Below are 22,479 nucleotides of genomic sequence, written 5' to 3'. Positions count from 1 at the left end.
TGAATAATTTAATCAACTTTTATAAATAAAGCACGTTCCATTTTGCAAAATTCACGTTACATGATTTTACTGATTTGCACGTGAAATTGGGCTTTTATGGAGGATGCTATCTGAATGTTGCTGGAAACGGGGCGGAATTGGGCGCAAAAATAGTTTTATCTTAATTATTGTATTTTCATTATCGTTTGAGGCCGAAATCAGAACTGTATTTCGATTAATTGCACAGCCATAAGGCAAGTTAAATAATCAGATACTTTTTTGGGGGGTAACTAGTAAAGTAGGACATTTGTTTTTAATTTACAAGAAAATGAGTTACCTTTTCAAATAAGTAACGCCAGTTACTTTGTTTTCCCATTAATTGACTGACAGCTCTCCTGTCCCCATGTAAAAATCAAGAAATGCAAACGACTAATTAGTTACTGTTTTAGGGGTTAACGCAATATTGTAATGCATTACTTTTAAAAGTAACTTTACCCAATGTTATGCGTTAATGTAAGTGTAAATAATTGATTGATTGGTTAACTAGTCCATTAGGCAACCCAAAGACTTTGAAAACATGTAGTTTTACTAAAGCCAAGCAGAAAATCATTTTCCAAATCTACTTTGCTTTTACCTTCGCTGTCTATCTGGATTGTCTACTGTTGTCTTTTTGATTTTCATCCCATTGTGTCCCAAATAGTGAGCTCGATATGGACTTATAGTCTTGTGGCTTTGGTTCATCCGTTTTTGTATATAATGTTGTTGAAGTTGAGCTCTACGACTATTTTCTGCCGTAGGCCCATCACAGACCCAACAGCTTGTTTTAACCGGCTCAATGCAGCATGTGATTTGAGGCCTGTAAGAATCAGCTTAAGAAAACCCATGTGAGAGTTCAAGGAGACTCAGTTCCCATGCGGTGGACTGTTATTATGCAAAAAACGTCTTCAGTAAAATCTTTTGTAAAGTCTTTTGTAAAAGGTTCTTAAATGAGTCCCCTTTGGGCTTAACAAATCTCAAGTCTGCAGCTTTCTTCAGCATAAATGTCATATTTATCTGTGGTGGCTTTATTATATCTGCAGGGGAACTTTTTTCCCTGGGTGTGAAATGAAGTTGTGAAGGTGAAAGATCCTCTGTGGTACTGTGCAGCCGTCCGTAACATTGAAAACATCTCCAGACTTCAATCAGAAACCCTGCAGTGAGGCGATAAGGAAGAGGGGAAGAGGAATGATGGGTTTATTTGGGTCCATGTGGTTGGGCTCCAGCGGTGCTGCGATTAAGGACAAGCACCGTCCTCTGTTCGTTTTTCATCTGGTGACTGATCTTGTCTCGAGGGCTTGTAAGAAACATTCTCTCTGTGTAACTGAAGCTCCCTTTATGTCACTCTGAATTATATAAACATTTACGCCATGAGATTTTTCTGAGCTTAAACACTGAGTCTCTTTTATGAACAAAACAAGCACTGTAGAGTTGCATGCTGATTCAAATGGTGCAGTTTCCCATGGCATAGTGGCTAGCATGTGTGCTACAACACAATAGTTCTCAAGTAGGTTTGAACATAGCTTGTGTTGAGTCTCAATACTTTTTCCTCCTTAGTTGATCTCCCACATTGTATCTTTTTATGTGTTTATATACATACCCCCCCCCCTTCAAAAAGAAGTTTGGAATTTAATGCTAGTACCTTTTTTCATTATATCGCTCTATTTATTGCTCTATCTATTTAATAACAAAATAATAAAAAAATAAAAGCATCTGCTAAATGACTAAATGTAATTGTAATCTCTATCTATTGCTCTATCTTTATCTTTTTGTCAGTTGCTCTATCATTCTGTCTGTCAGTCTTCCATTTTATCATTGCTTTGTTGCTCTCTCTCTCGATCTATCCCTCTGTCATTCTATCATTCTATCTACCTATCACTCTATCTGTCTCTAGCTTTTTATTTCTCTACCATTCAACCTATCCATCTATCATTGTTACTTTTTCTGTCTAATTGTCACTCTATGCTTGTTGCTGTATTGTTCTGTCACTCTATTTCACTGTCTGTTGCTCTATCACTCTATTGTTCTATTGCTCTGTCACTCTGTTGCTCTGTCTGTCGCTCTATCACTCTTTTATTCTGTTACTCTGTTTTTCTACCACTCTATGTATAGCTCTATTGCTCTGTCACTCTGTTGCTCTGTCTGTCGCTCTATCACTCTTTTATTATGTTGCTCTGTTTTTCTACCACTCTATATATCAGTCTATTGTTCTGTTGCTCTGTCTGTCGCTCTATCACTTTCATTCTGTTGCTCTGTTTTTCTACCACTCTATGTATAGCTCTATTGCTCTGTCATTCTGTTGCTCTGTCTGTCGCTCTATCACTCTTTCATTCTGTTGCTCTGTTTTTCTACCACTCTATGTATAGCTCTATTGCTCTGTCATTCTGTTGCTCTGTCTGTCGCTCTCACACTTTCATTCTGTTGCTCTGTTTTTCTTCTACTCTATGTATAGCTCTATTACTCTTTCATTCTGTTGCTTTGTTTTTCTAACACTCTATATATCACTCTATTGTTCTGTTGCTCTGTCTGTCGCTCTATCACTCTTTCATTCTGTTGCTCTGTTTTTCTACTACTCTATGTATAGCTCTATTGCTCTGTCATTCTGTTGCTCTGTCTGTCGCTCTATCACTCTTTCATTCTGTTGCTCTGTTTTTCTACTACTCTATGTATAGCTCTATTGCTCTGTCATTCTGTTGCTCTGTCTGTCGCTCTATCACTCTTTCATTCTGTTGCTCTGTTTTTCTACCACTCTATGTATAGCTCTATTGCTCTGTCATTCTGTTGCTCTGTCTGTCGCTCTCACACTTTCATTTTGTTGCTCTGTTTTTCTACTACTCTATGTATAGCTCTATTACTCTTTCATTCTGTTGCTCTGTTTTTCTAACACTATATATAATTCTATTGTTCTGTTGCTCTGTCTGTCATTCTAACTGTCACTCTTTCTATTGCTCTTTCATTGTATCACTTTATCTGTCGCTCTATTGCTGTTTCTATTGTTCAATCACCCAAATTTTTTCTATCCCTAATCATGTAGCCAGTTCTCTTAAACTCCCATAATGCTTCTCTTTATATTTGAGGTTCAGTGCTGTGTCTCGTTATATTATTAGCTAGGATGGATTCATAAGGTCAGAGGTGACTTCACCACCAGGGCTCTGATGTCAGGTCGTATCAGCACTCAGTGGAAAATGGGAGTTTATCCAGTTCACCTCTCTTGAACACTTTTTTTCTTCATTAGACCGTTTCACAGGAGCAGTGGAGGAAAGAGACCAGCTCATATGATCTGCAGGGAAGCCTAATAAATGCATCCAGAGAGGGAGTGTTTTTTTTTTTTATTGAGAACTGGCAAACTGTCTTGGTCTGTCTGTTTGTCTGTCCAAATGCCAAACCTGTTTGAAAACAGCCATTATGGTTGAAATTCTGCTTGAAACTTTCAGTGCACTATTAATGAAATGATGGCACTCTGCATTTGGTCCATGTAACTTACATGCTTAATGAGCTTGCAGAGTAATTTGGTCTCTGTTTGAACTACAGCTCTCATTTATTTTGCATATCTGTGTGTGCATACATTTCCACACATCTTGGGTTCAATCCCCGGTCGAAGAGGAGAATGCATTATGACTCATATCACGTCAGACGTATTCGTTTTTTTAAAACCGCAAACGCATGTCACTTGATGAGTCGATTCACAGAGTGAAAGAGAATCTCATTCATGGGGCTTGCTTCTCACACCTGAATGAGAATGCCCTCCTCCATTAAGTCAAGTGGTGCATTGTGTAATTTACCAAAGAAATGCAAATACTGGTAACAGATGTACTGGGCTTCTCTCTTCTGCTGTCATTAGGAATGATCCTGTACTGAAGGACCCACTGCGGTGAGATGGGCCCATAGTCTTTACAAGGGAAAAGCCATGTCACCCCGGCACGTGACTCCTGCCGGATTCTTTAGCTCTTTTCTTTGCCGCTACAAACTCTCATGAAGGATAAATGGGTTTTTTTAGTGCACCGAGCCTGAGGGAAGACTCACTGAATGAAGGACACACACACACACAGCGAGATTCTTTTCAGTAGAAAAATGGGAACTTTTAAAAAGTGTCTGCCGCTCAATCCCTCTCTCTTGCTCTTCATGAGAGTTTCCTCGAATGTTTCCACCCCGCCCCGTACGAGAGCGGGATGAGGGAATGGAAATGACTTGGACCATGTTCTGTTGCATTTCTTTTTATGGGGCATTTCAGTGAGTTCCTTTCCACTCCTTTTAATAAGGGTTTTATTCACTGTAGGAGAATATATTAACCCCAGCTGATGTTTGGAGGGTTTTCGTCATATTTTTGGTCTTCAAATTACAGCAGAAGTTTTGTATGTCCATAAAATTGAGAAACACATTTTCAAGACAAATTCTCTCCCACTTTGCCTCTAAATCAAGCATTGTAGATATAATTTTATTTTTATTAATTTATTGCATTAAATAATAATAATAATTATTATTAATAATTGCTGTTTTTCGGGCTTCATAAAAAATATAACTAATTTATACATAAAACAATATTATTAATAAATATATTTTAGGAGTAGTTATAATAATAATAATAATAATGTTTTTTTTTTTTTACATTTTGAAAAACTACTACGTTTACTAATTATTATTGTTATTATTGTTTTTCTTGCCTTTTACATTTTGCTAAATGTAGATAATTGTTATTATTATAAAATATATTAATTATTATTATACTTTTAATACTACTACTTGTAGATTAATATTATATTTTTAAGTGTAAATTTAGCAAAACCACTACTTTTAATACTAATACTAATAAATTATATATTTTTGTATTGTATTGTGTTGCACTTTTGCTCAATTTCTTTTTCTTATCATTATCTCTCTTGTTTTCGTCTAGTTTATCTGTCCTTTGGGATGCTTCTTGGCATTGGTTTGAGCGCTGCTCAGTGTGGCTGTGTTGGCTTTGTCTGGTCATTTCCACGTGATTTGGATTCATCTGCCGCACGTCTTGTCAGAACGGGCCCGTGTCTCACGGCTGATGCCCACAGAACAGCTGTTTCCAATGGCACTTTCAGAAGGGCTTTCAAAGTGACTCTTATAAAAAAAAAAGAAGAAAAAGAGAGAGAGAGACGGCAGCTCCATGACTGAGGCGAACAGTCAGATTCTCATGGAGCTTTATCGAAACCATCTCCCTGCGGGGTCCATCAAGGCTATGGAGAATAAGTTAGCGGTTTTTGGTTAATCACATTTCTGTTGTTGGAGTTTCGCTTTTAATTAGTGGAAGTTCCTGCTGGGATGTGACAGATGTTCAAAGCTGCCACCATTTCCTCTTTGTCATTGTTTATTCATTCTGTCGGCTGCGTTTGGTACCCAGCTGCTCGACAGGCCGCTATAAACCCTCACCTCCAGATGCAAATGCAGAAATTTGGTGGCAATTTAACCACCATTAAGACTAGAAATTTACATTTCCGTTATTTGATTGAGAGTACTTTGACAGATATATCAGCTGAGTGAGTACTTGAGATGGAGTGAGTTGAATTTGTGCAATTTATTTTGTTTTGTCATAAAACTAAATAGTAAATAGTTTCCTTGTAGCATATGCAGCAACAAACATACAGTCTGACCAGACTGATTCACAAACAAATGTGTCTGGTGAAATGATTCTTTTAAAAGAATCGCATGTGTTTTGTTTTGCAAAGTAACTTGTAACTACACCACAGAATAACACAAAGGCAGTAAATAGACCATTTCTCTGCGTTTGTTTCTGTATGCAACAAAGCTACAGCGTGACCAGTCTAGTCTGATTCATAAACAAATGACTCTTATATGCCAATTCTTTTAAACGAGTCTCAAACTTAAACTTGAGCATATGTTGTTTGTTTTGCAAAATAACCAGTAACTACCACAGAAAAATGCAAAGACCGTAGCTAGAGAATTTTCTTGTGCTGCATGCAACATCAGATATACAGTGTGTATGTGTTTCAGTGATCAATCATTGCTGTCTCTTCTCCAGTTTCAGTGAACTGCTCATCCCTAATGGTGACATCAGTCTCTTTCATGGCTTTCCCTGCTTCTGGGCAAAAGCAACAAAACCTCCCTCTGTGCTTTTAGCTCTTTCCTCATCTCTCAGTTTGTCAGTTTTTGTTGTAGACAGGTAATGGAGCTGATGGAGAGTGTTGCTGTACTGAAATAGGTACAGATGCTACTGTTAACACACCAGACCAGTGAGAAAACATTGAGAAGTTTGCGCGTCTAAATTAATTCTCTAAAGCATCTTTAATACAACATTATATAACAGATTCATCGCTATTAAAGATATATTTAAAGTTTCAAGCAATGACTTTGCATTGCCTTAGGACATATTCAAATGCGTCTGTATGTCATGTCTCCCATTTTTGTTAGGATTAATAGTTTTGTGCACTTGAAGATTATAGATATTTACATTCATGCATTTGGCAGGTGCTTTCATCCAAAGCAAATTACAGTGCACTCAAGAAAGATATGCATAAATGCATTTAATTAATAGTTCATGCATTATCATATTTATTTGAGTATCTCTGTCAGCTGGTCTATTTAGATGTATAAATGAGTGTTGCATTTTTAAATGGCATGTTGAACTAGAAACAGACTTCATTAAACGAATAGTTAACCCAAAAATGAAAATGTGCTAAAAAATGTGCAATTATGATCACGTAGCATTGCATCACTTTGCATGAAATTGCATGAAAGTCCAAACAGCTGATTTAAAAAAAAAAATCACTATAATCTACTCAGGTCCATCAATTAACATCTCGAGAAGTGCAAATCTGCATGTTTGTAAGAAACAAACGTTTTTATCTTCAAGCTGCCACTTCGGGGAAAAAAAACTGACTCCTTAAAAACACTTCCTTCAGTGAAAAAGTCATCTTGTCTAAATCAGGAGAGAAATCTGCACATAGCAAACACTGTTTACAAGAAAAAACAATCCAAAACAGCTCTAAACAAATATGTGGGTGGAATTTGATGTGAGATGCACTTTTTCACTGGAGGGAGCATTATTATGGATTACGAACTCTTCCTTTTGAGACCAACCAAGTTGATTAGACAACCTAGTTGAATTTACATTTGCATGTTTGCATTTGTCAGATGATTTCATAGATGCCTTCAGCCAATTGTTTTTCACATAACCATCAGTTTGGGATTATATGAATCAAATGTAAGGGATTTATCCCATCAGGTCTGTTTAAGCAGCAGTTAAACCTTCACGCTCGGTCTCCTGATGTCCGTTGGTGTATGAGTTTTGGTTGAGTGGCTCAGTTTGGTCCTGTGGTGCCAGCAGTGTGCTCACTGTCTGCTGTGACTAAACAAAGCCTGCCAGAGCCAAAGCGTCATCTCTTTGTGTCATGGTGAAAGTGGTCGCCAGGTTCTTCTCTTCTCATTGAATATCCTGTTTCATAAATTCATATTCCCAAGGAAAAATGGCTGGTAGACAGCATATCTCGGTGCAATCGTATCTCAAACGTGATGCATTTAATTTGTCAGCTTTTGAAAGCAAATTAGACTCATGCTGTCATTGGGGACAGCTGGATCAAGCTGGGGTTACCAAATTGAGTCCCTCTCTGTAGCACTAGTGAGGGATGATGGGAGAGACTGAGTGTTTACAGTTTACAGCTGACATCAGATGGATGGGACGGCACGTTTGAGGGTGAAAACATCAATGAATAGACCTCCTGAGAGTAATAGATGCCCAAAACACTCACCGGCTGCTGTGTTACATCCTCTCAGGTCACTGTAAGCAAATCTGTCTGAAGAATTGGTCTCAATGGATTCTTGAATAATATGAAATTAATTTCATTCTATTTTACAGGCATATGATCTTTGTGTAAATACTATGTTAGTACTTTTCTAAACAACATATTTATTTGTGAATAATGGTCCATTTATTAAAATCTGGTCCGGTTGGTTAGTTATTTCTTTTGTTTAGTTTTTTTATTTTTTTTTATTAATTTATTATTATTTTTTAAGTCATTTAGTTTAGTATTTTAGATAATTATTTGGGGTGATTTAGTTACTGTATTTAGTTGTTTTAAATTTACTTCGTTATTTTAGTGATTTAGTTGTTTTAGGTCATTATTTGGGGTGATTTAGGTATTTATTTGATTTGTACATTTAGTTATTTTAGTCATTTAGTTGTTTTAGTTAGTTATTTGGGTATGATTAGATTTTTTTAGTTTTTTCGGTAAATTTACTTAAGTTTTTAGTCATGTAGTTGTGTTATTTAGTTTTTTAAAACTCATTTAATTTAGAACTTGTGTTTGTTTGTGTATTTGTTTTTATTGCATTTGTTATACTTGTGTTTTTATTTTTATTTTATTTGTTTTTTTGCAATGAAAATAGCCTTAGATGCTGACATGGCATTAAATAAATATATACTTCTACTAGTTCATAGTCATTTTAGTCTTGAATTTATTTATTTAGTAATTTTTGTCACTTATTTATTTTTTTGTTTGTGTAGTTTTTATGTATTCTATTTGTCGTTAAATTTGATGTGACATTTTTCCATAGTATTTATTTCAAAATATTAATCCCTGTTTTTCAGAGCAGAATTCATTGATTTGTTTTGCACGTCTCCCTGCCAAACAAGTGTCCTTGTTGTGGTCAACTATGGACAAGTTGGCCGACAAATTGTTACCATGTTTCTAGCTAACCTGGCCTCGTTCTGTGCATGCCTGCTGTTCATTCAGTCGTCTTCTACTCAGAAGCGTTTATGTGTATTAACACACAGGCTGTTGTGGTCTTGATCAGCACTCTTAAACCTTTATATTAGTTGATTTGATTGAAAGCATCTTCTGAAGGCCTACTCATTAACATGGATGTTTATCTTCCGCTGATAAAGCTACCGTAAGTGTGTTTGTTGTTGGAGAGCTGTGTGACTTTCTATGGTGTTAGACAGTCAGTATTTAAAGTGGCCCACATGAGGGACGTTCCTCTGAGGGGCATGACATCTGTTCTCAGGGATTCATCACAATCCCAGAAGCCTTTCTGTGTTTTTTGTTTCATCCTCTAGGTCATTTGCATTATTTTATGTACATGCTACCCTGCCGCCCACTAAAAACCTCCAGAATGCTCCTCTGAAACATAAGTTCGTCATGACCAGACCGCATTTGCATTTCAAAGTCACTCTGTGTCCTGAGCAGGTGCCATGAGACAATGTGATTAATCCCAACTAAGCAACAGTACGGATTTGGTTTCTGTTTTGCTCATGTACTCAGTGGTATATCAAACATGTTCCCATTTACTTTTAGTTCTGATGAAGTATTTTTGCTGGAAACTTGTTGGATTACATCTGTTTAGGATACAGGGTTTCACTGTGGACTGGAGTTTGAGTACAAGACCGTTCTACTTTTTGCTTTGGAGAGTCTGGCTAAGTTTAGAAAGGAGTTCAAGCACACTTCTAACTGAATACTGCCCACTATGTACTGTGTACTGCCTTGTCTGTTTTAGAAAAGGATGTGAAACTGGATGCAATATGAAATGGTAAATTGGTACACAGTAGTCGTTCAATCTCTCTCACTGTCTGTAGGTCCTTTTTTTTTCTATCTGTCCATCTATTATTATTGGATGAGTGTCGGATAACCAATAAGCAGAGCCACATTATTTTATTTTATTTTATTTTTTACACAATTTAAATAGTAAAAAAAATTACACATAAAAAGGAAATATCCATTATTAATATTCTGTGATTTTTTTTTTTTTATTATTATTTAAATATATATATATATTACACTAAATTATTTTGTATTAACATGTTTTGTATTAATTTAATATGTAATAATGTAATTTAAGTAATTTAATAATTTTCTTGTCTTTTTCATATTAATGTATTATTTTTATATATTCATTTATTTATTAAGTTGCATTATTTATATATATATATATATATATATATATATATATATATATATATATATATATATATATATATATATATATATATATATAATTATTATTTTTATTTTTTTAATTTTTATGTAAAATCCTAACTTTTCACAATGATTTAAATAATGAAAAAACGTGGTTGTTTTTACCTTGATTTTATTCAGTACTCTGAAAAGGAACGTCAAACACTGCATTGAGGACGCACAATGTGTTCTGTTCTGCATATTTTGATGTATTTATTCTGAACAGAGAACATTGCTAATTACTCACTGCTTCTGCTAATCCACACAAACACACTCAGCTCTCAGTGCATATGAAGTGTGTGTGTGCGGCATCTGAAGTGTCCATCACATATCAAAAGCCTCACTGTCATGTGAATTATGCTGCACTCCTTCAGGTCCTCCTGTTGAAATGTGCATGAGAGGCCATCTTTCTCCCAAACATCCCCCAAAACTGAAGTGAAACAGGCGTGTTGTCCTGAACCCCCTCCACCCCGCGCAGTAGATCAAAGTGAAACCGCCTGGAAGAAAGGCCACACTTACACAAATGAATGCAGCGCAATTAAGCTCTGCCATTTCCTTCCACTCAAACGATCCTTTATTAGATTCTTTCTAAGTTGCATTGATGCTGAGGAGGGGGTGGAGGGGGGTGTAGCTGAACGTGAATGTCCTGATGTTGAGGAGTGACCGGATTATTCCATACACACACACACACACAGAGAGAGGGAGAGTGTGTGAGCGTCATTGTGAGCAGTTGAAGTAAAGCCAGCTGTGAGCTCACTGCACTGCTGAACACCGAGTGTAACCAGCCAACCATCAACAAACACTCGACAGCTTTGAGGATGATAAAAGATTAGGCTACTCCTCATTGAAAACGTTTCAAAAATGTTTTTAAAACAGGTCTGTTATAGCCTAAATAAAATTGTTAACACTTCGCTCAAACTTTAGCAGCTTTATTTTAAGCTCTGACTTTCAAAAACAACCCGTTAAACACGAAATACGTTTCTTTTCATTGTTTTCATTATGTTCAGGCCACAAGAGAAACATTAAGCAATATATGTCTGTCGTTCTGTCTGTCTGTTGTTCTGTCTGTCTTTCTGTCTTTCTGTCTGTCGTTCTGTCTGTCATTCTGTCTTTCTGTCTGTTGTTCTGTCTGTCATTCTGTCATTCTGTCTGTCATTCTGTCGTTCTTTCTGTCGTTCTGTCTGTTTGTCGTTCTGTCTGTCTGTTGTTCTGTCTGTCTTTTTGTCGGTCTTTCTGTCTGTCATTCTGTATTTCTTTCTGTCATTCTGTCTTTCTGTTGTTCTGTCTGTTGTTCTTTCGTTCTGTCTGTCTGTCGTTCTGTCTATTGGTCTGTCTGTCTGTTGTTCTGTCTGTCTGTCGTTCTGTCTGTCATTCTTTCTGTCGTTCTGTCATTCTTTCTGTCGTTCTGTCTGTCTGTTGTTCTGTCTGTCTTTCTGTCTGTTGTTCTGTCTGTCATTCTGTATTTCTTTCTGTCATTCTGTCTTTCTGTTGTTCTGTTGTTCTTTCGTTCTGTCTGTCGTTCTGTCTATTGTTCTGTCTTTCTGTCTGTCTTTCTGTCTGTCATTCTGTCGTTCATTCTGTCATTCTTTCTGTCGTTCTGTCTGTTTGTCTGTCTGTCTGTTGTTCTGTCATTCTGTCTGCCTATCGGTCTGTCATTCTGTTTGTCATCCTGTCTGTCTGTTGTTCTGTCATTCTCTCTATCTGTCTGTCATTCTGTCTGTCATTCTGTCTTTCTGTTGTTCTGTCTGTCTGTTGTTCTTTCGTTCTGTCTGTCTGTCGTTCTGTCTATTTTTCTGTCTGTCTGTCTGTCGTTCTGTCGTTCATTCTGTCATTCTTTCTGTCGTTCTGTCTGTTTGTCATTCTGTCTGTCTGTTCTGTCTGTCTGTCTGTCTGTCTGTCTGTCTATCTGTCTGTCTATTGTTCTACAGGTTTGATGTTGAAATGCACAGATGCTGAAACATATGTAAAGCTGCATGCAGAATGTTTGTCAGTGAGATAAAGTCCTTTGTACCGAACAAATGCAGAGCTAAACACCTGCATGGATTCCTTGAGTGCCAAAACCATCTCTCAGCATCCAGAAGGTCACGTATCGAACCGCACACAGGAACAATGGAGGTTTTCTCCATCATTCTCCTTTATTTTCCAGTGAGGTTGAATGTCACAGTCTAGGGCTGGCCCTTTATATATGCAAATGAGCCTGTTCTGCACAGCGGTTGGGGGTTTTGTGAGCGTTTTCCTAAACTCAGCCCCAGCCTGCCATCCTTCTCTCCTCAACTTTCACCTCCTCCTGTCCTCGTTCTCGTCTGTCTTTAATCTCTAAACTTTAATCGTTTTTTTATCATTTATATGTTATAAAAAAATGAAATTGGATAATTTAATAATAATCATTATAATTGTTCTAATTACTATTACTACTAGAATTAGAATACAAATTGTTTGTATTATGGGATGGTTTTTATTTTACAATGCAGTAGCATTATTTTTGCAGCATTATTTATTGATTGATACTTTTTATAATTTAACAAAACATAAAACTAAATAATAAAATAATTATTAAATTAATAACAAATATTATTTTAAGCAATATTAGTTTTTATTATTATTTTTTATTTTACAGTGCAATGGTATTGCAATATTTAACATTTCTAAAAATTTAAATTAATATTTTTATAATTGAAATGTGAATAAGTAAACTATTCTTTTAATAATAATAATAGTAATAATAGTAATGTATATTGCAATATTTTTAATAATTTTTTTATAATTATAATAAAATATTGTTTTGAATAATCATAATAAAATAATAATATTATTATAGAAATACACATTTTTATTTTATAGTACCATTGTATTGTTGCAATATTTTTAATATGATTTCTATGATTAAAATTATAATAAATTATTATTTTGAATAGTTAGAATACTAATAGTTGTTGTTGTTTTTGTAGCTGTTCTTATTGTATAGTCACACTGAATGTGGGGAAAGGTTTTTCCTCTTGTTTTGGTCTGAGCTGATTATCTGTTATCTAAGAGCACTTTCTCTTGTAGATGCTCCATGATGTAAAAATGTGGTTCCTGCAGCAACAAGTGTCCTGAAGGACCATCACATACAGCAGGACAAAGGGCCGTGTCTTCAGGGACGGCTGCTTTAATACATGTGGACCGAGGATAGATGGCTCGTTAATAATATTTTTTCATAATTTATTTATTTTAGCTATTTTTAATTTACTTCGTTTTAGCTATTTTAGTACATCAGCGTATTTATTTTATTGTGGTGTTGATTAAAAAAATAATAATTTTAAAGCAATTTTAAATTAGACTGTGCAATAAATTGTAAAGTTGTATTGTAAAGTTATTATTGTTCTTATTAATATTATTATATTTTTGAAATATTCCATTTTATAATTTTACGGCAACATATTACAATAGTTTAGTTATTTTAGTTTTTAAAGTAATAATTGTAACATGAATAAATTATTACTTAAAATATAAACAGTTAAATAATAAATATTATAAATGATTTTAATTATTAAAAAGATAAATTCTATTATCTTCTATTTAGAAATTTTGCAGCAAAATACTACAGTAGTTTTCAGTTGTTTTTATTTAATAATAGGAATAATAATTAATTAATTAAATATAAAGTATAATAATACTATACAATGTTAATATTTTAGTAATTAAAAAATATTATTTATTAATTTATGAATAAAAAATAATAATAATAACTATTATTATTTTTAAAATATTTAATAATTTAGTTTTTTTGCATTATGCATAACCACAAAAAGGTGAAGCTGCCCTAATTTTTATTTTATTTTTCACAATTTATCACAATTTTTTTAAGAGCCTGAGCGGCACGCTGCTTCTAGTTTGAGTGTCAGCTTGTGGTGTACTATTATTTTATTATTGCTATATAACCAGAAAGCGTTGGGACAACCGTGCAGCTCCTCTCATCTTCAGTGTTTTCTGCTCCTTGGAGGCTGTGACCTGCTCCGCTGAAGCAGAAATAGCAGTGTTTATGAAACCAGAGATGCCAGGGTCTGCTTACAAAGTGAGGAATTTAATAATCGTCATCCGAATCACCTCAGGGTTAAAACAACGGCTCTCGAAGTCTGATTGAAAGCAGAGACGTCGTGTGAAGTGTGAACTTCTTGTGTGTTTGTTCTGAGTTCTTCAGCTCTTTGTTGAACCTGAATGAACACAACTCAACGTCGATGGATAAAGAACGTACATTTTAGTTTGAAAAGGAAAGTCTCTGAGTAGGTTCATTACCTCATTTTGGCATTCGGCCAGTCATTATATCTGAAAGCCGTTTAGTGTGTAAGGTGTCTGATTATAGACTGTTATTTTAACTCTTCTTGCCAGCCACTTGTTATTGCAATCATTACTATTAGTTGCTATTATTGTCCAAATGCCAAGCATTAAACTTTGCTACATAACTACATAAGCAGTTTGTGCTGTTCACATGCATGCTTATTAAAGAGAGCTTGCTATTGCTTACATCTATTTAGTTATTTTAATCTGACGGTCTTAATAAAGGGCTTTTTAGTCTTGATGAAGGCTGAAATACATTGGCACAATAAAGGACTGATTTTCTATAGCAGCACCTTTTTATTTCTTAATTTCTCCACTCCACAAGTGTCATTGGTTTTTCAGTTTTTGCCTTTTACTGGTTGGTTTTGAGAAGTTCTGATCAGATCTGACAGATGTACAGTGAATGAGAGATGGGGAAATTAGTTTTTGTTAATTTAAATGAAGCTAATATGAAATAAGATGCAAATATTTGATGAAACATTTAAAAAATTTGCCTTGGCAACTGACTAAAGCCTTTGACCCGTAGTCTATGTATATTTCTAAAGATACTTCAAATATTATTAAAAAGTATAATAGTGTATATATGAATAAAAGGTACAAAAGTTGTCTCTGGGGCTGGACATTTTCTAAAGATACTAATATTTACTTTTAGACACTAACATGTACACTCTAAGCACCTTTAGGGTCCTTAAATGCAACCTCTTCCCAGTGCAGCTTTGTACCATTTATTCTGAGAGTTTGAGTTATGCATCTACAGTTATACTACTAATATTATTTTTTAAATATTGAGATTTCATGCTTTCTTTTTCTTTTGCACTATTAGAAACATTTGAGGGTGTTTGATTTCAGAAAGAAATGAAATTTGAGTGTTAATATTTGACTTCTTCTCACTATATGAGAGTTGTAGTGTTGTGGGGGTTTAATCTCAGGTTAGGTTTGCGCTCATGCTGTCAGTGAAACCCTCTGCGGTGTCCTGACTTTGCAGCACAGCTCTCCTGTCAGATCCGGTTTGGAGGAGGAGGAGGTTTGGGGTGACCCCTGTGCTCAAGAGAATCGCAGCATTCAGCGCTCTCTGTCCTGCATACCTCACATCTTTAATGCACTCAAATGTGCAATGCATAAAAAATACTATAGTATTTTTGTGCAATTATTTTTTTTAATACTCAAATTAAATAGGTATGAGCTCAAACCCCCACAAACCTTTCTAATGCACAAACATGTGTGTATATATATATATATATATATATATAAAACCTTAGAAAATCACCAATCTTGACAGCAACTGCAATGATAAAAGCTATTATTATTATTATTATGCACATGCACAACTTGCCGCTATGATGGTATACAGTGGGATTTAGAAATAATTGTGTGGAAAAAGGTAAAGTAAAAATTTATAGTAAAAATAAAAAATGAAAGTTTGTGTCCATGCACAACTACAACTTGTTTTTATGATGCTCGTGATGTGATTTATTATAAATAAGATTAAGATGAAAAAAAAATTGATATAAAATCGCTGCTATAAAATCTATTTGTGTAAATAAGAAAAATATTAATGCAAAAAATAAAAGTTAATAATAAAAAAATAAAATGTAAAACAAAATTTCACAAGTGCCACAATATCTACGATGTGATTTATTGGAATAAATTATATATTTGGAAATAAGGTTAAGTAAAAGGTTCATTGTAAAAATCACAATTTAAAATAAAACCCCCCAAAAATAAATAAAAGTTATGTCCATGCACAACTTTCTGCTATAAGGCCACAGTATCTACAGTTAATTTATTATAAATAATTGTGTTGGAATAAGAAAAAGTTTAAGAGTAAAAATTTACAATGTCAAATAAAAATAAAAATAATAACGGTTGTGCCTATTCACAACTCACTGCTTCAATGCCACAATATCTGTGATGTGATTTATAATAAATAATTGCTTATGAAAAAGAAAAAGATCAATAGTCAAAATTTGAATAAAAAATAAAACCATTTTTTATTTTTTTTAATGCAATTTATTCCCAAGCATAACTTTCTGCTACAATGCCACAATATGTGATTTATTTTAAATAGTTTAGTGGAAATAAGGTTAAGTAAGCAGATCAAACTGATGAACAGGAATGAAATTAAAAATAAAAATAAAGATAACTTTAGCAATGGCAAAATAAGGTTAAACATGCTCACATCAAACGGTGTGCTCCTGATATTTTCCTCAGGGTGCAGCGATCTCATCTGAAGTAGATGACAGAGGCGTATCATTTTAAAGATGGCTGCCAGCAGCGGGTTCATTAATACTCCCGCAGCCTCTAATCAGGCCACCATGTCAAAAGATTATTTTAAGACCTGGCGAAACGGCACCAAAGACACAAAACCAGCCCAGCCAGCGACAGAAAATGAGTTCATCGCCATAATTAGTCTCACAGAAGCCCCCCTCCATCTCCCCAATTTCATTTATTTGGCCTTGGAGGTTGACCAAAGATAATGAACGCTTGAGCTCGTTAAAGACCTCTGTGTGTGTGTGTGTGTGTGTGTGTGTGTGTGTGTGTCAGACCTCCCATCATTAGCTTTCTTCGCACACACAGAAGGCCCAGTCAGAAAACGAACCCTGCACAGGTCAGAGGTCAGAGGTCATAGGGATGATGTATTTTTGCTGACCGTGAAGCTGTGCTGCAATCAGGGGCCCCAGTAGAGGAAGACACGATGGAGAGCTTTTATCATTGTCTGTGTTCTAGATAGAGACCACCATGATGTCTAGTTTGTGTATGTGGCAGATGTTTATTTTGTGTTTGAGTTTACACTTTCCAGAGACTTTCTGTTCTACTCTTACTGTTTCTCTGTGTTTGAACGAGCCTCTAAAGGTCTGAACTGATGAAGACACGTCTTGCTAAAATATATATATATATATACAGTATAGACCAAAAGTTTGGAAACATTACTATTTTTAATGTTTTTGAAAGACGATTCTTCTGCTCATCAAGCCTGCATTTATTTGATCAAAATATATATGTATATGTAATGTGTGTATATATATATATATATATGTAATTGAAAAACTATTTCATAAACGTCTCAGTATTGTCTCAATATTAATATATATTCAGCAGCCAAAATTAAATATTTAATTGTGCATGCTATTTTCTTCAGTCTTTACATTTCTATCTTTTAAAAACATTAAGAATTGAAAACTGTTAAATGTAATCTTTAGCTAAACTCAAAGATGAATATAAATCTTTCATACTATACATTATTACATTGTAATGATAGGAAAAATAACTAACAACTTATTGTTAATAATGAACACTTAGCCTATCTATGTATTTATGTGCAGTATTAAAATATAATAGATTTTATGTCAGTCATTAAAAAAATAGCTTATTGTTAAAAATAAGCACATTCATTCATGAATTTTTGTTCAATAATAAAATATAACTTTTAGTGTAAGCTATTAAAATAGTTAAAGGGGTGGTTGATTGCGTTTTCACTTTTTTAACAGTAGTGTGTAATGTTGCTGTTTGAGCATAAACAATATCTGTGATGTTAAGGAGCTGAAAGTTCAAAGAGTCTTTTATAATTCTGGCTGTTAAATGCCTACAAAAATGGCGGGTAGGGACTACAATGAGCTACTTCCTGGGTTTGTGATGTCACAAACCTAGATAAACCCCGCCCCTGGAAAAATGCAGCAAAGGGGCGGAGCCGTGTTGTGCTGCTTTAGAGAAGAGGTAGAGAAAACTAGGGGTACATTTAGCACATGCTTTTATCGAAAGCGTCTTACATTGCATTCAGGCTAACAATTTTTTTCTCCTAACATGTGTTCCCTGGGATTCGAACCACCAACCTTGCACTTGCTAACGCAATGCACTACCACTTGAGCTACAGGAAGACATAAGAATTGCGGTTCTGTTTTTTAACGATTCTAATGGATTCACAGATTTATAAATCAATGTTTTAAAGCAGCAGTAATTAATACTGTTCCTCCTAGTTCTGCATCTCTCTCTCTCTCTCTCTCTCTCTCTTATTCAGATCACCAGCTCAGCTCCAACAGTAGTAGTTTCTTAGTATATAAACATCTACTAAATGACTAAAATTAAAAGGAGGAAGTGTTTTAACTATTCTGCCTTCACAAAAAGCCTTTGGAACGCATTGCCAGTTAGCATGTGGTTTGCTTGGATGAACTGCTGTGTTTAGACATCATTTGGATTTAGACGTTTAGATTTGTAAAGAGCTTTTGGTGAAGAATCTTGTTGGAATTCAGCAGTTTATTCTGAGTCTCATTACACTGAAGGAAACTCTTTTAGTTTACAGCTCAATAGTCACTGAGTGTTTTAAGGACAGAGTTTTTCTCAGTGACCCTGCTCTGTGTGTGTGTGTGTGTGTGTGTGTTTTAATGATTGTGTCAGTGTGAAAAGGATTACGTAAACGGAGCTCCTCTGTTTTGTCCTTGCTCATCGTTTTAGAAAAGCCTGTCTCATTTAATGAAGTTATTTCAGGAAGCACTTTTGCTGCTACTGCATTTCAATGTGAAAACATTTAGTTAGGCTTCAGCACTGGGATCCAAAATCCTGCTCGCTCGTATCACCGTGAAGGACAGTCCGAGGGGAAGCAGTCTAGGAAAACTCTATTGCAAATAAACCAATGCAATTAGATAAATTGCGTTAGCTGATCTGATGTTAACATGGAAATTGCATGGTAGTTTTTATATTGTAAGTTTGCTTACAAAACTGTATTGTAGTATTAGCCAAAAATGCCTTGTGTGGGTCAAAATTATAGATTTTTCTTTTATGCCAAAAATCATTAGGATATTAAGATCATGTTCCTTGAAGATATTTTGTAAATTTCTTACCGTGAATATATAAAAAAAAAAAAATTGATGAGTAATATGCATTGCTGGACTTCATTTGGACAACTTTTTTTTTTTAATATTTAGATTTTTACAAAATCTGATCCTTACAAACCATACACCAATGGAAAGCTTATTTATACAGTTTCAGATGATGTATAAATCTCAATTTTGAAAAATTTACATTTAAGACATTTAAGGTTTTGTGGTCCAGGGTCACATATGAAAATAAAACAATATTTTGACTTCTAAAGATATTGTTGTATACTCGGTCACAATATTATTAATTTCTTTAATATAAAAAATATTCAAAAATTTCAAATATTTAAATAGTTAAATTCTCATTTATAAAAAGACTATCTTTTATCCAAAAACTACAGCCAGGGCTCCCTTATTAATGTATTTTATGTACGTCAGCTGTTAATTTGGGCCAGACCTGTACTTAATTAATTCACAAGTTTTTGGATAAAAGGGTATGTTAATAATTTTTGCAATTTATCTCAAAATTTGCTTGTTAATAATCAAACTGCTTAACCAACTCTTGCAATATTGCTAATGTCTTTTAATGAAATTGAAGTATGCAGCATTGACTTGTAGTGTTTAGTGTATATTAGTAATAACTGTATTAAGTGTTAAAACAACAGCATATACATTACAGCTTATCTTGTTGTGGCCCACATTGCCCCACCAGATGTTGTTTGTCCTGCAAATATAAGCTACATCAGAAATTGAATCACGGGATAGGGCGAATGTAGTGAAGATGGGATGTTTTGTGGCTTGTTCCTGTTTTTAGGAGTAGTGAAATTGGAATGAAGATTAGTGGTTCGGTTCAGAAAAAGGGTCACAGTGTTTACATTTGTAGGATTTATAGCAGATTTTTTTTGTGGGCTGATAGCAATGTCAGGTCATGCTACATGATTCTGAATAGAAAATATATAAAGTTGCATGAATGTTGCACCCGTGCAATACACATGAACAAGAAAACCCCATTTGGGTCATCAGTGGCATCTTCCCAACTCGCATGCATTGAGCTGTACAGCTGAACAAAAGGTGAAGTTCAAATGCTGGAGTCCCCACTGGGAACCTTGTTTATACATGTGTGTATATATATGCTATATGCATTTATAGTTGCGCATGTAATATATGCATTGCAATTCGGGCCCCAGTACTCTGTGGGAGCGAATAAATGTGGCATGAAATTAAAGACATTTTGCTGTGTTCTCTTTGCCTAATGCATAATCCAGTTTGAAAACCACTGAACGTTCCCTTAAGTTTAATAAGACTGATTTGAACCCCTACTTGGCCAATAAAAGTTAGCAACAGAAATAGGCGTTTATATTTCTGAAAGATGTCTTTGTGAGAAGACCTTCTTGAAGGAGTCATCAGGCATGTTGTGCGGTACACACCCTGCCACTTATCTAACAGTCTTACATTGTTCAGTGGTCATAAGGAGGTTGTGAGAAAGTCATCCCACTGTTCTCTCTGAAATCCTGGAAGAGTATCCGAATAAATATATTCTGCTGTTCTCTGCTGCGAGATGCATTAATGCGCTTTTGTTTTTCTCCTTGCTCCCAACAGATCGCTCTCCTCCAGCTGTCGTCCTAAATTAGCTGAGCTCTGTGAAAGGAGAGCCTTTTCAACTGACCCCTTCTGCTCCTTGAAGCTCCAGCCGTCCGTGACACCCAAATGCTGCCTGTCTTTCATCAAACTGGTCCCTCCTGGAGAAAAATGGACTTGGAGTGAAGGGCGGCCCTTTATGTGGGCTGACTCCCTCTAGGACTACTCTGAAACTAGTTGAGACTCAAATGGGAGACCTATGACAATGTAACCAATAAGGGGACTTGAGTTCTCGCTTTCCCAAGCAGCTGCAAGCAGGATATGAGCTTGAGCCGTGGGTATCGGTGATAAAACAAACCTTCCATTGCTTGAGGCCTCCTCTAACGTCATGCAGCCATCTGAGGAATTATTTAGCAAGAAGCTGAAAGCGTTGAATGGAAGTATGGGACATCCGGCAGGCAACACGCAAGGGAAGCTGGATGGGGGTGGCAAGACGAATGGAACGCCTGCTATGCCAAAAATGGGGGTGCGAGCCAGGGTGACAGACTGGCCCTCCAAAAAAGATGGTTGGGTACCCAACTACGAGACTGTCATCACGGCCTTTCAGAACGGACAGCTAGACCAAAGTGTGCAGATCACGGATTTAGGTGGAGCTCCTTTGGAGCAGGATTATTCGGATACAAAATATTCCCTGAGTGACCTTTTGAGTCGATCCCCTTTGAAGGGACTCCATCCCATTCGTCAAAGGAGTAACAGTGACGTTACCATCAGCGACATTGACGCAGAGGACATAATGGACCAGAATGCTGTCAACCCCAACACAGGTGCCTCGTTGCATCGGGAGTATGGCAGCACGTCTTCAATTGACCGCCAGGGTCTTGGAAACGATGGGTTCTTTACTATGTTGCGAGGATATCGAATTGACAACTTGGACCATCGCAGCGCTCCGCCTGCTGGGTTCCCAGAGCTCCTTCGCTACGACACAACACTCTCCCCAAGCTTGCAGACCGCTGCACAAATAGCCCGAGGAGAGATCGTCCACATCTCCGGCTACGACTACGTGGACAGCTCCCTCCTCTACAGCCGAGAAAGAGAGAAGTCCTTCATGCGTCGTCTCAAGTCGGAATCATCCGAAACATCGCTGTTCAGGAAACTGAGGACTATTAAGAGCGAGAATGACGGTCTGCGGCTCTCCACCGAGCAAGATGACCGCCGGCCGCTCAGCTTCCAGAAGTGCTTCGCTCACTATGACGTCCAGAGCATCCTCTTTAACATCAGCGAAGCGGTGGCCAATCGCGTAAGCCTCAGCCAGAGGAAGAACACCACCACTGGAGCTTCTGCCGCATCCCAGTACCAAGTCCCAGGAGGTGGACAAGTGGCTGGGAATACAACTGGACCTGCATCCATGTTCGAATCGCCGCTCGGAAGTCGGGAAGACCTCAATCCCAAGGAGAATCTGGATGCGGATGAGGGGGATGGGAAGAGCAATGGATTGGTGCTGAGTTGCCCGCATTTTCGCAACGAGATTGGTGGAGAAGGGGAGAGGAGGATATCTCTATCCAGGGCTAACAACGCCACCTACAGCGCTGGAGGAGAAAACTGCTCATTCGAGTCCTCCTTGAGCTCCCACTGTACTAATGCTGGCGTGTCTGTACTGGAGGTGCCACGAGAAAGCCAGCCAATCCACCGTGAAAAGGTCAAGCGGTACATCATCGAGCACATCGACCTCGGAGCATATTATTATCACAAATTCTTCTATGGGAGAGGTAAGCCTTGTCTTTTGCATGAAAAACAAACCTGATTCTTGTTTGTTAAACTCAACA

The 22,479-nt window shown here is 36.2% G+C and overlaps 1 protein-coding gene across 2 annotated transcripts in view; it reads left to right on the top strand.

Annotated features, from left to right (window-relative positions):
- Window positions 1-22,479, top strand: part of LOC127970293 (signal-induced proliferation-associated 1-like protein 2) — a 106,929-nt gene that overhangs the window by 13,336 nt on the left and 71,114 nt on the right. For both annotated transcript variants that reach the window (XM_052572779.1, XM_052572778.1), the window contains exon 2: window positions 20,678-22,422. In XM_052572779.1, coding sequence (XP_052428739.1) covers window positions 21,045-22,422 — 1,378 coding nt within the window. In that variant the 5' untranslated portion in view covers window positions 20,678-21,044. The remainder of the gene's footprint in view (window positions 1-20,677; window positions 22,423-22,479) is intronic.

The sequence above is a fragment of the Carassius gibelio genome, chromosome B13 (assembly GCF_023724105.1).
Source record: "Carassius gibelio isolate Cgi1373 ecotype wild population from Czech Republic chromosome B13, carGib1.2-hapl.c, whole genome shotgun sequence".
In the NCBI taxonomy this organism is placed as follows: Eukaryota; Metazoa; Chordata; class Actinopteri; order Cypriniformes; family Cyprinidae; genus Carassius; species Carassius gibelio.
This window is presented reverse-complemented; position numbering and strand designations above follow the sequence as displayed.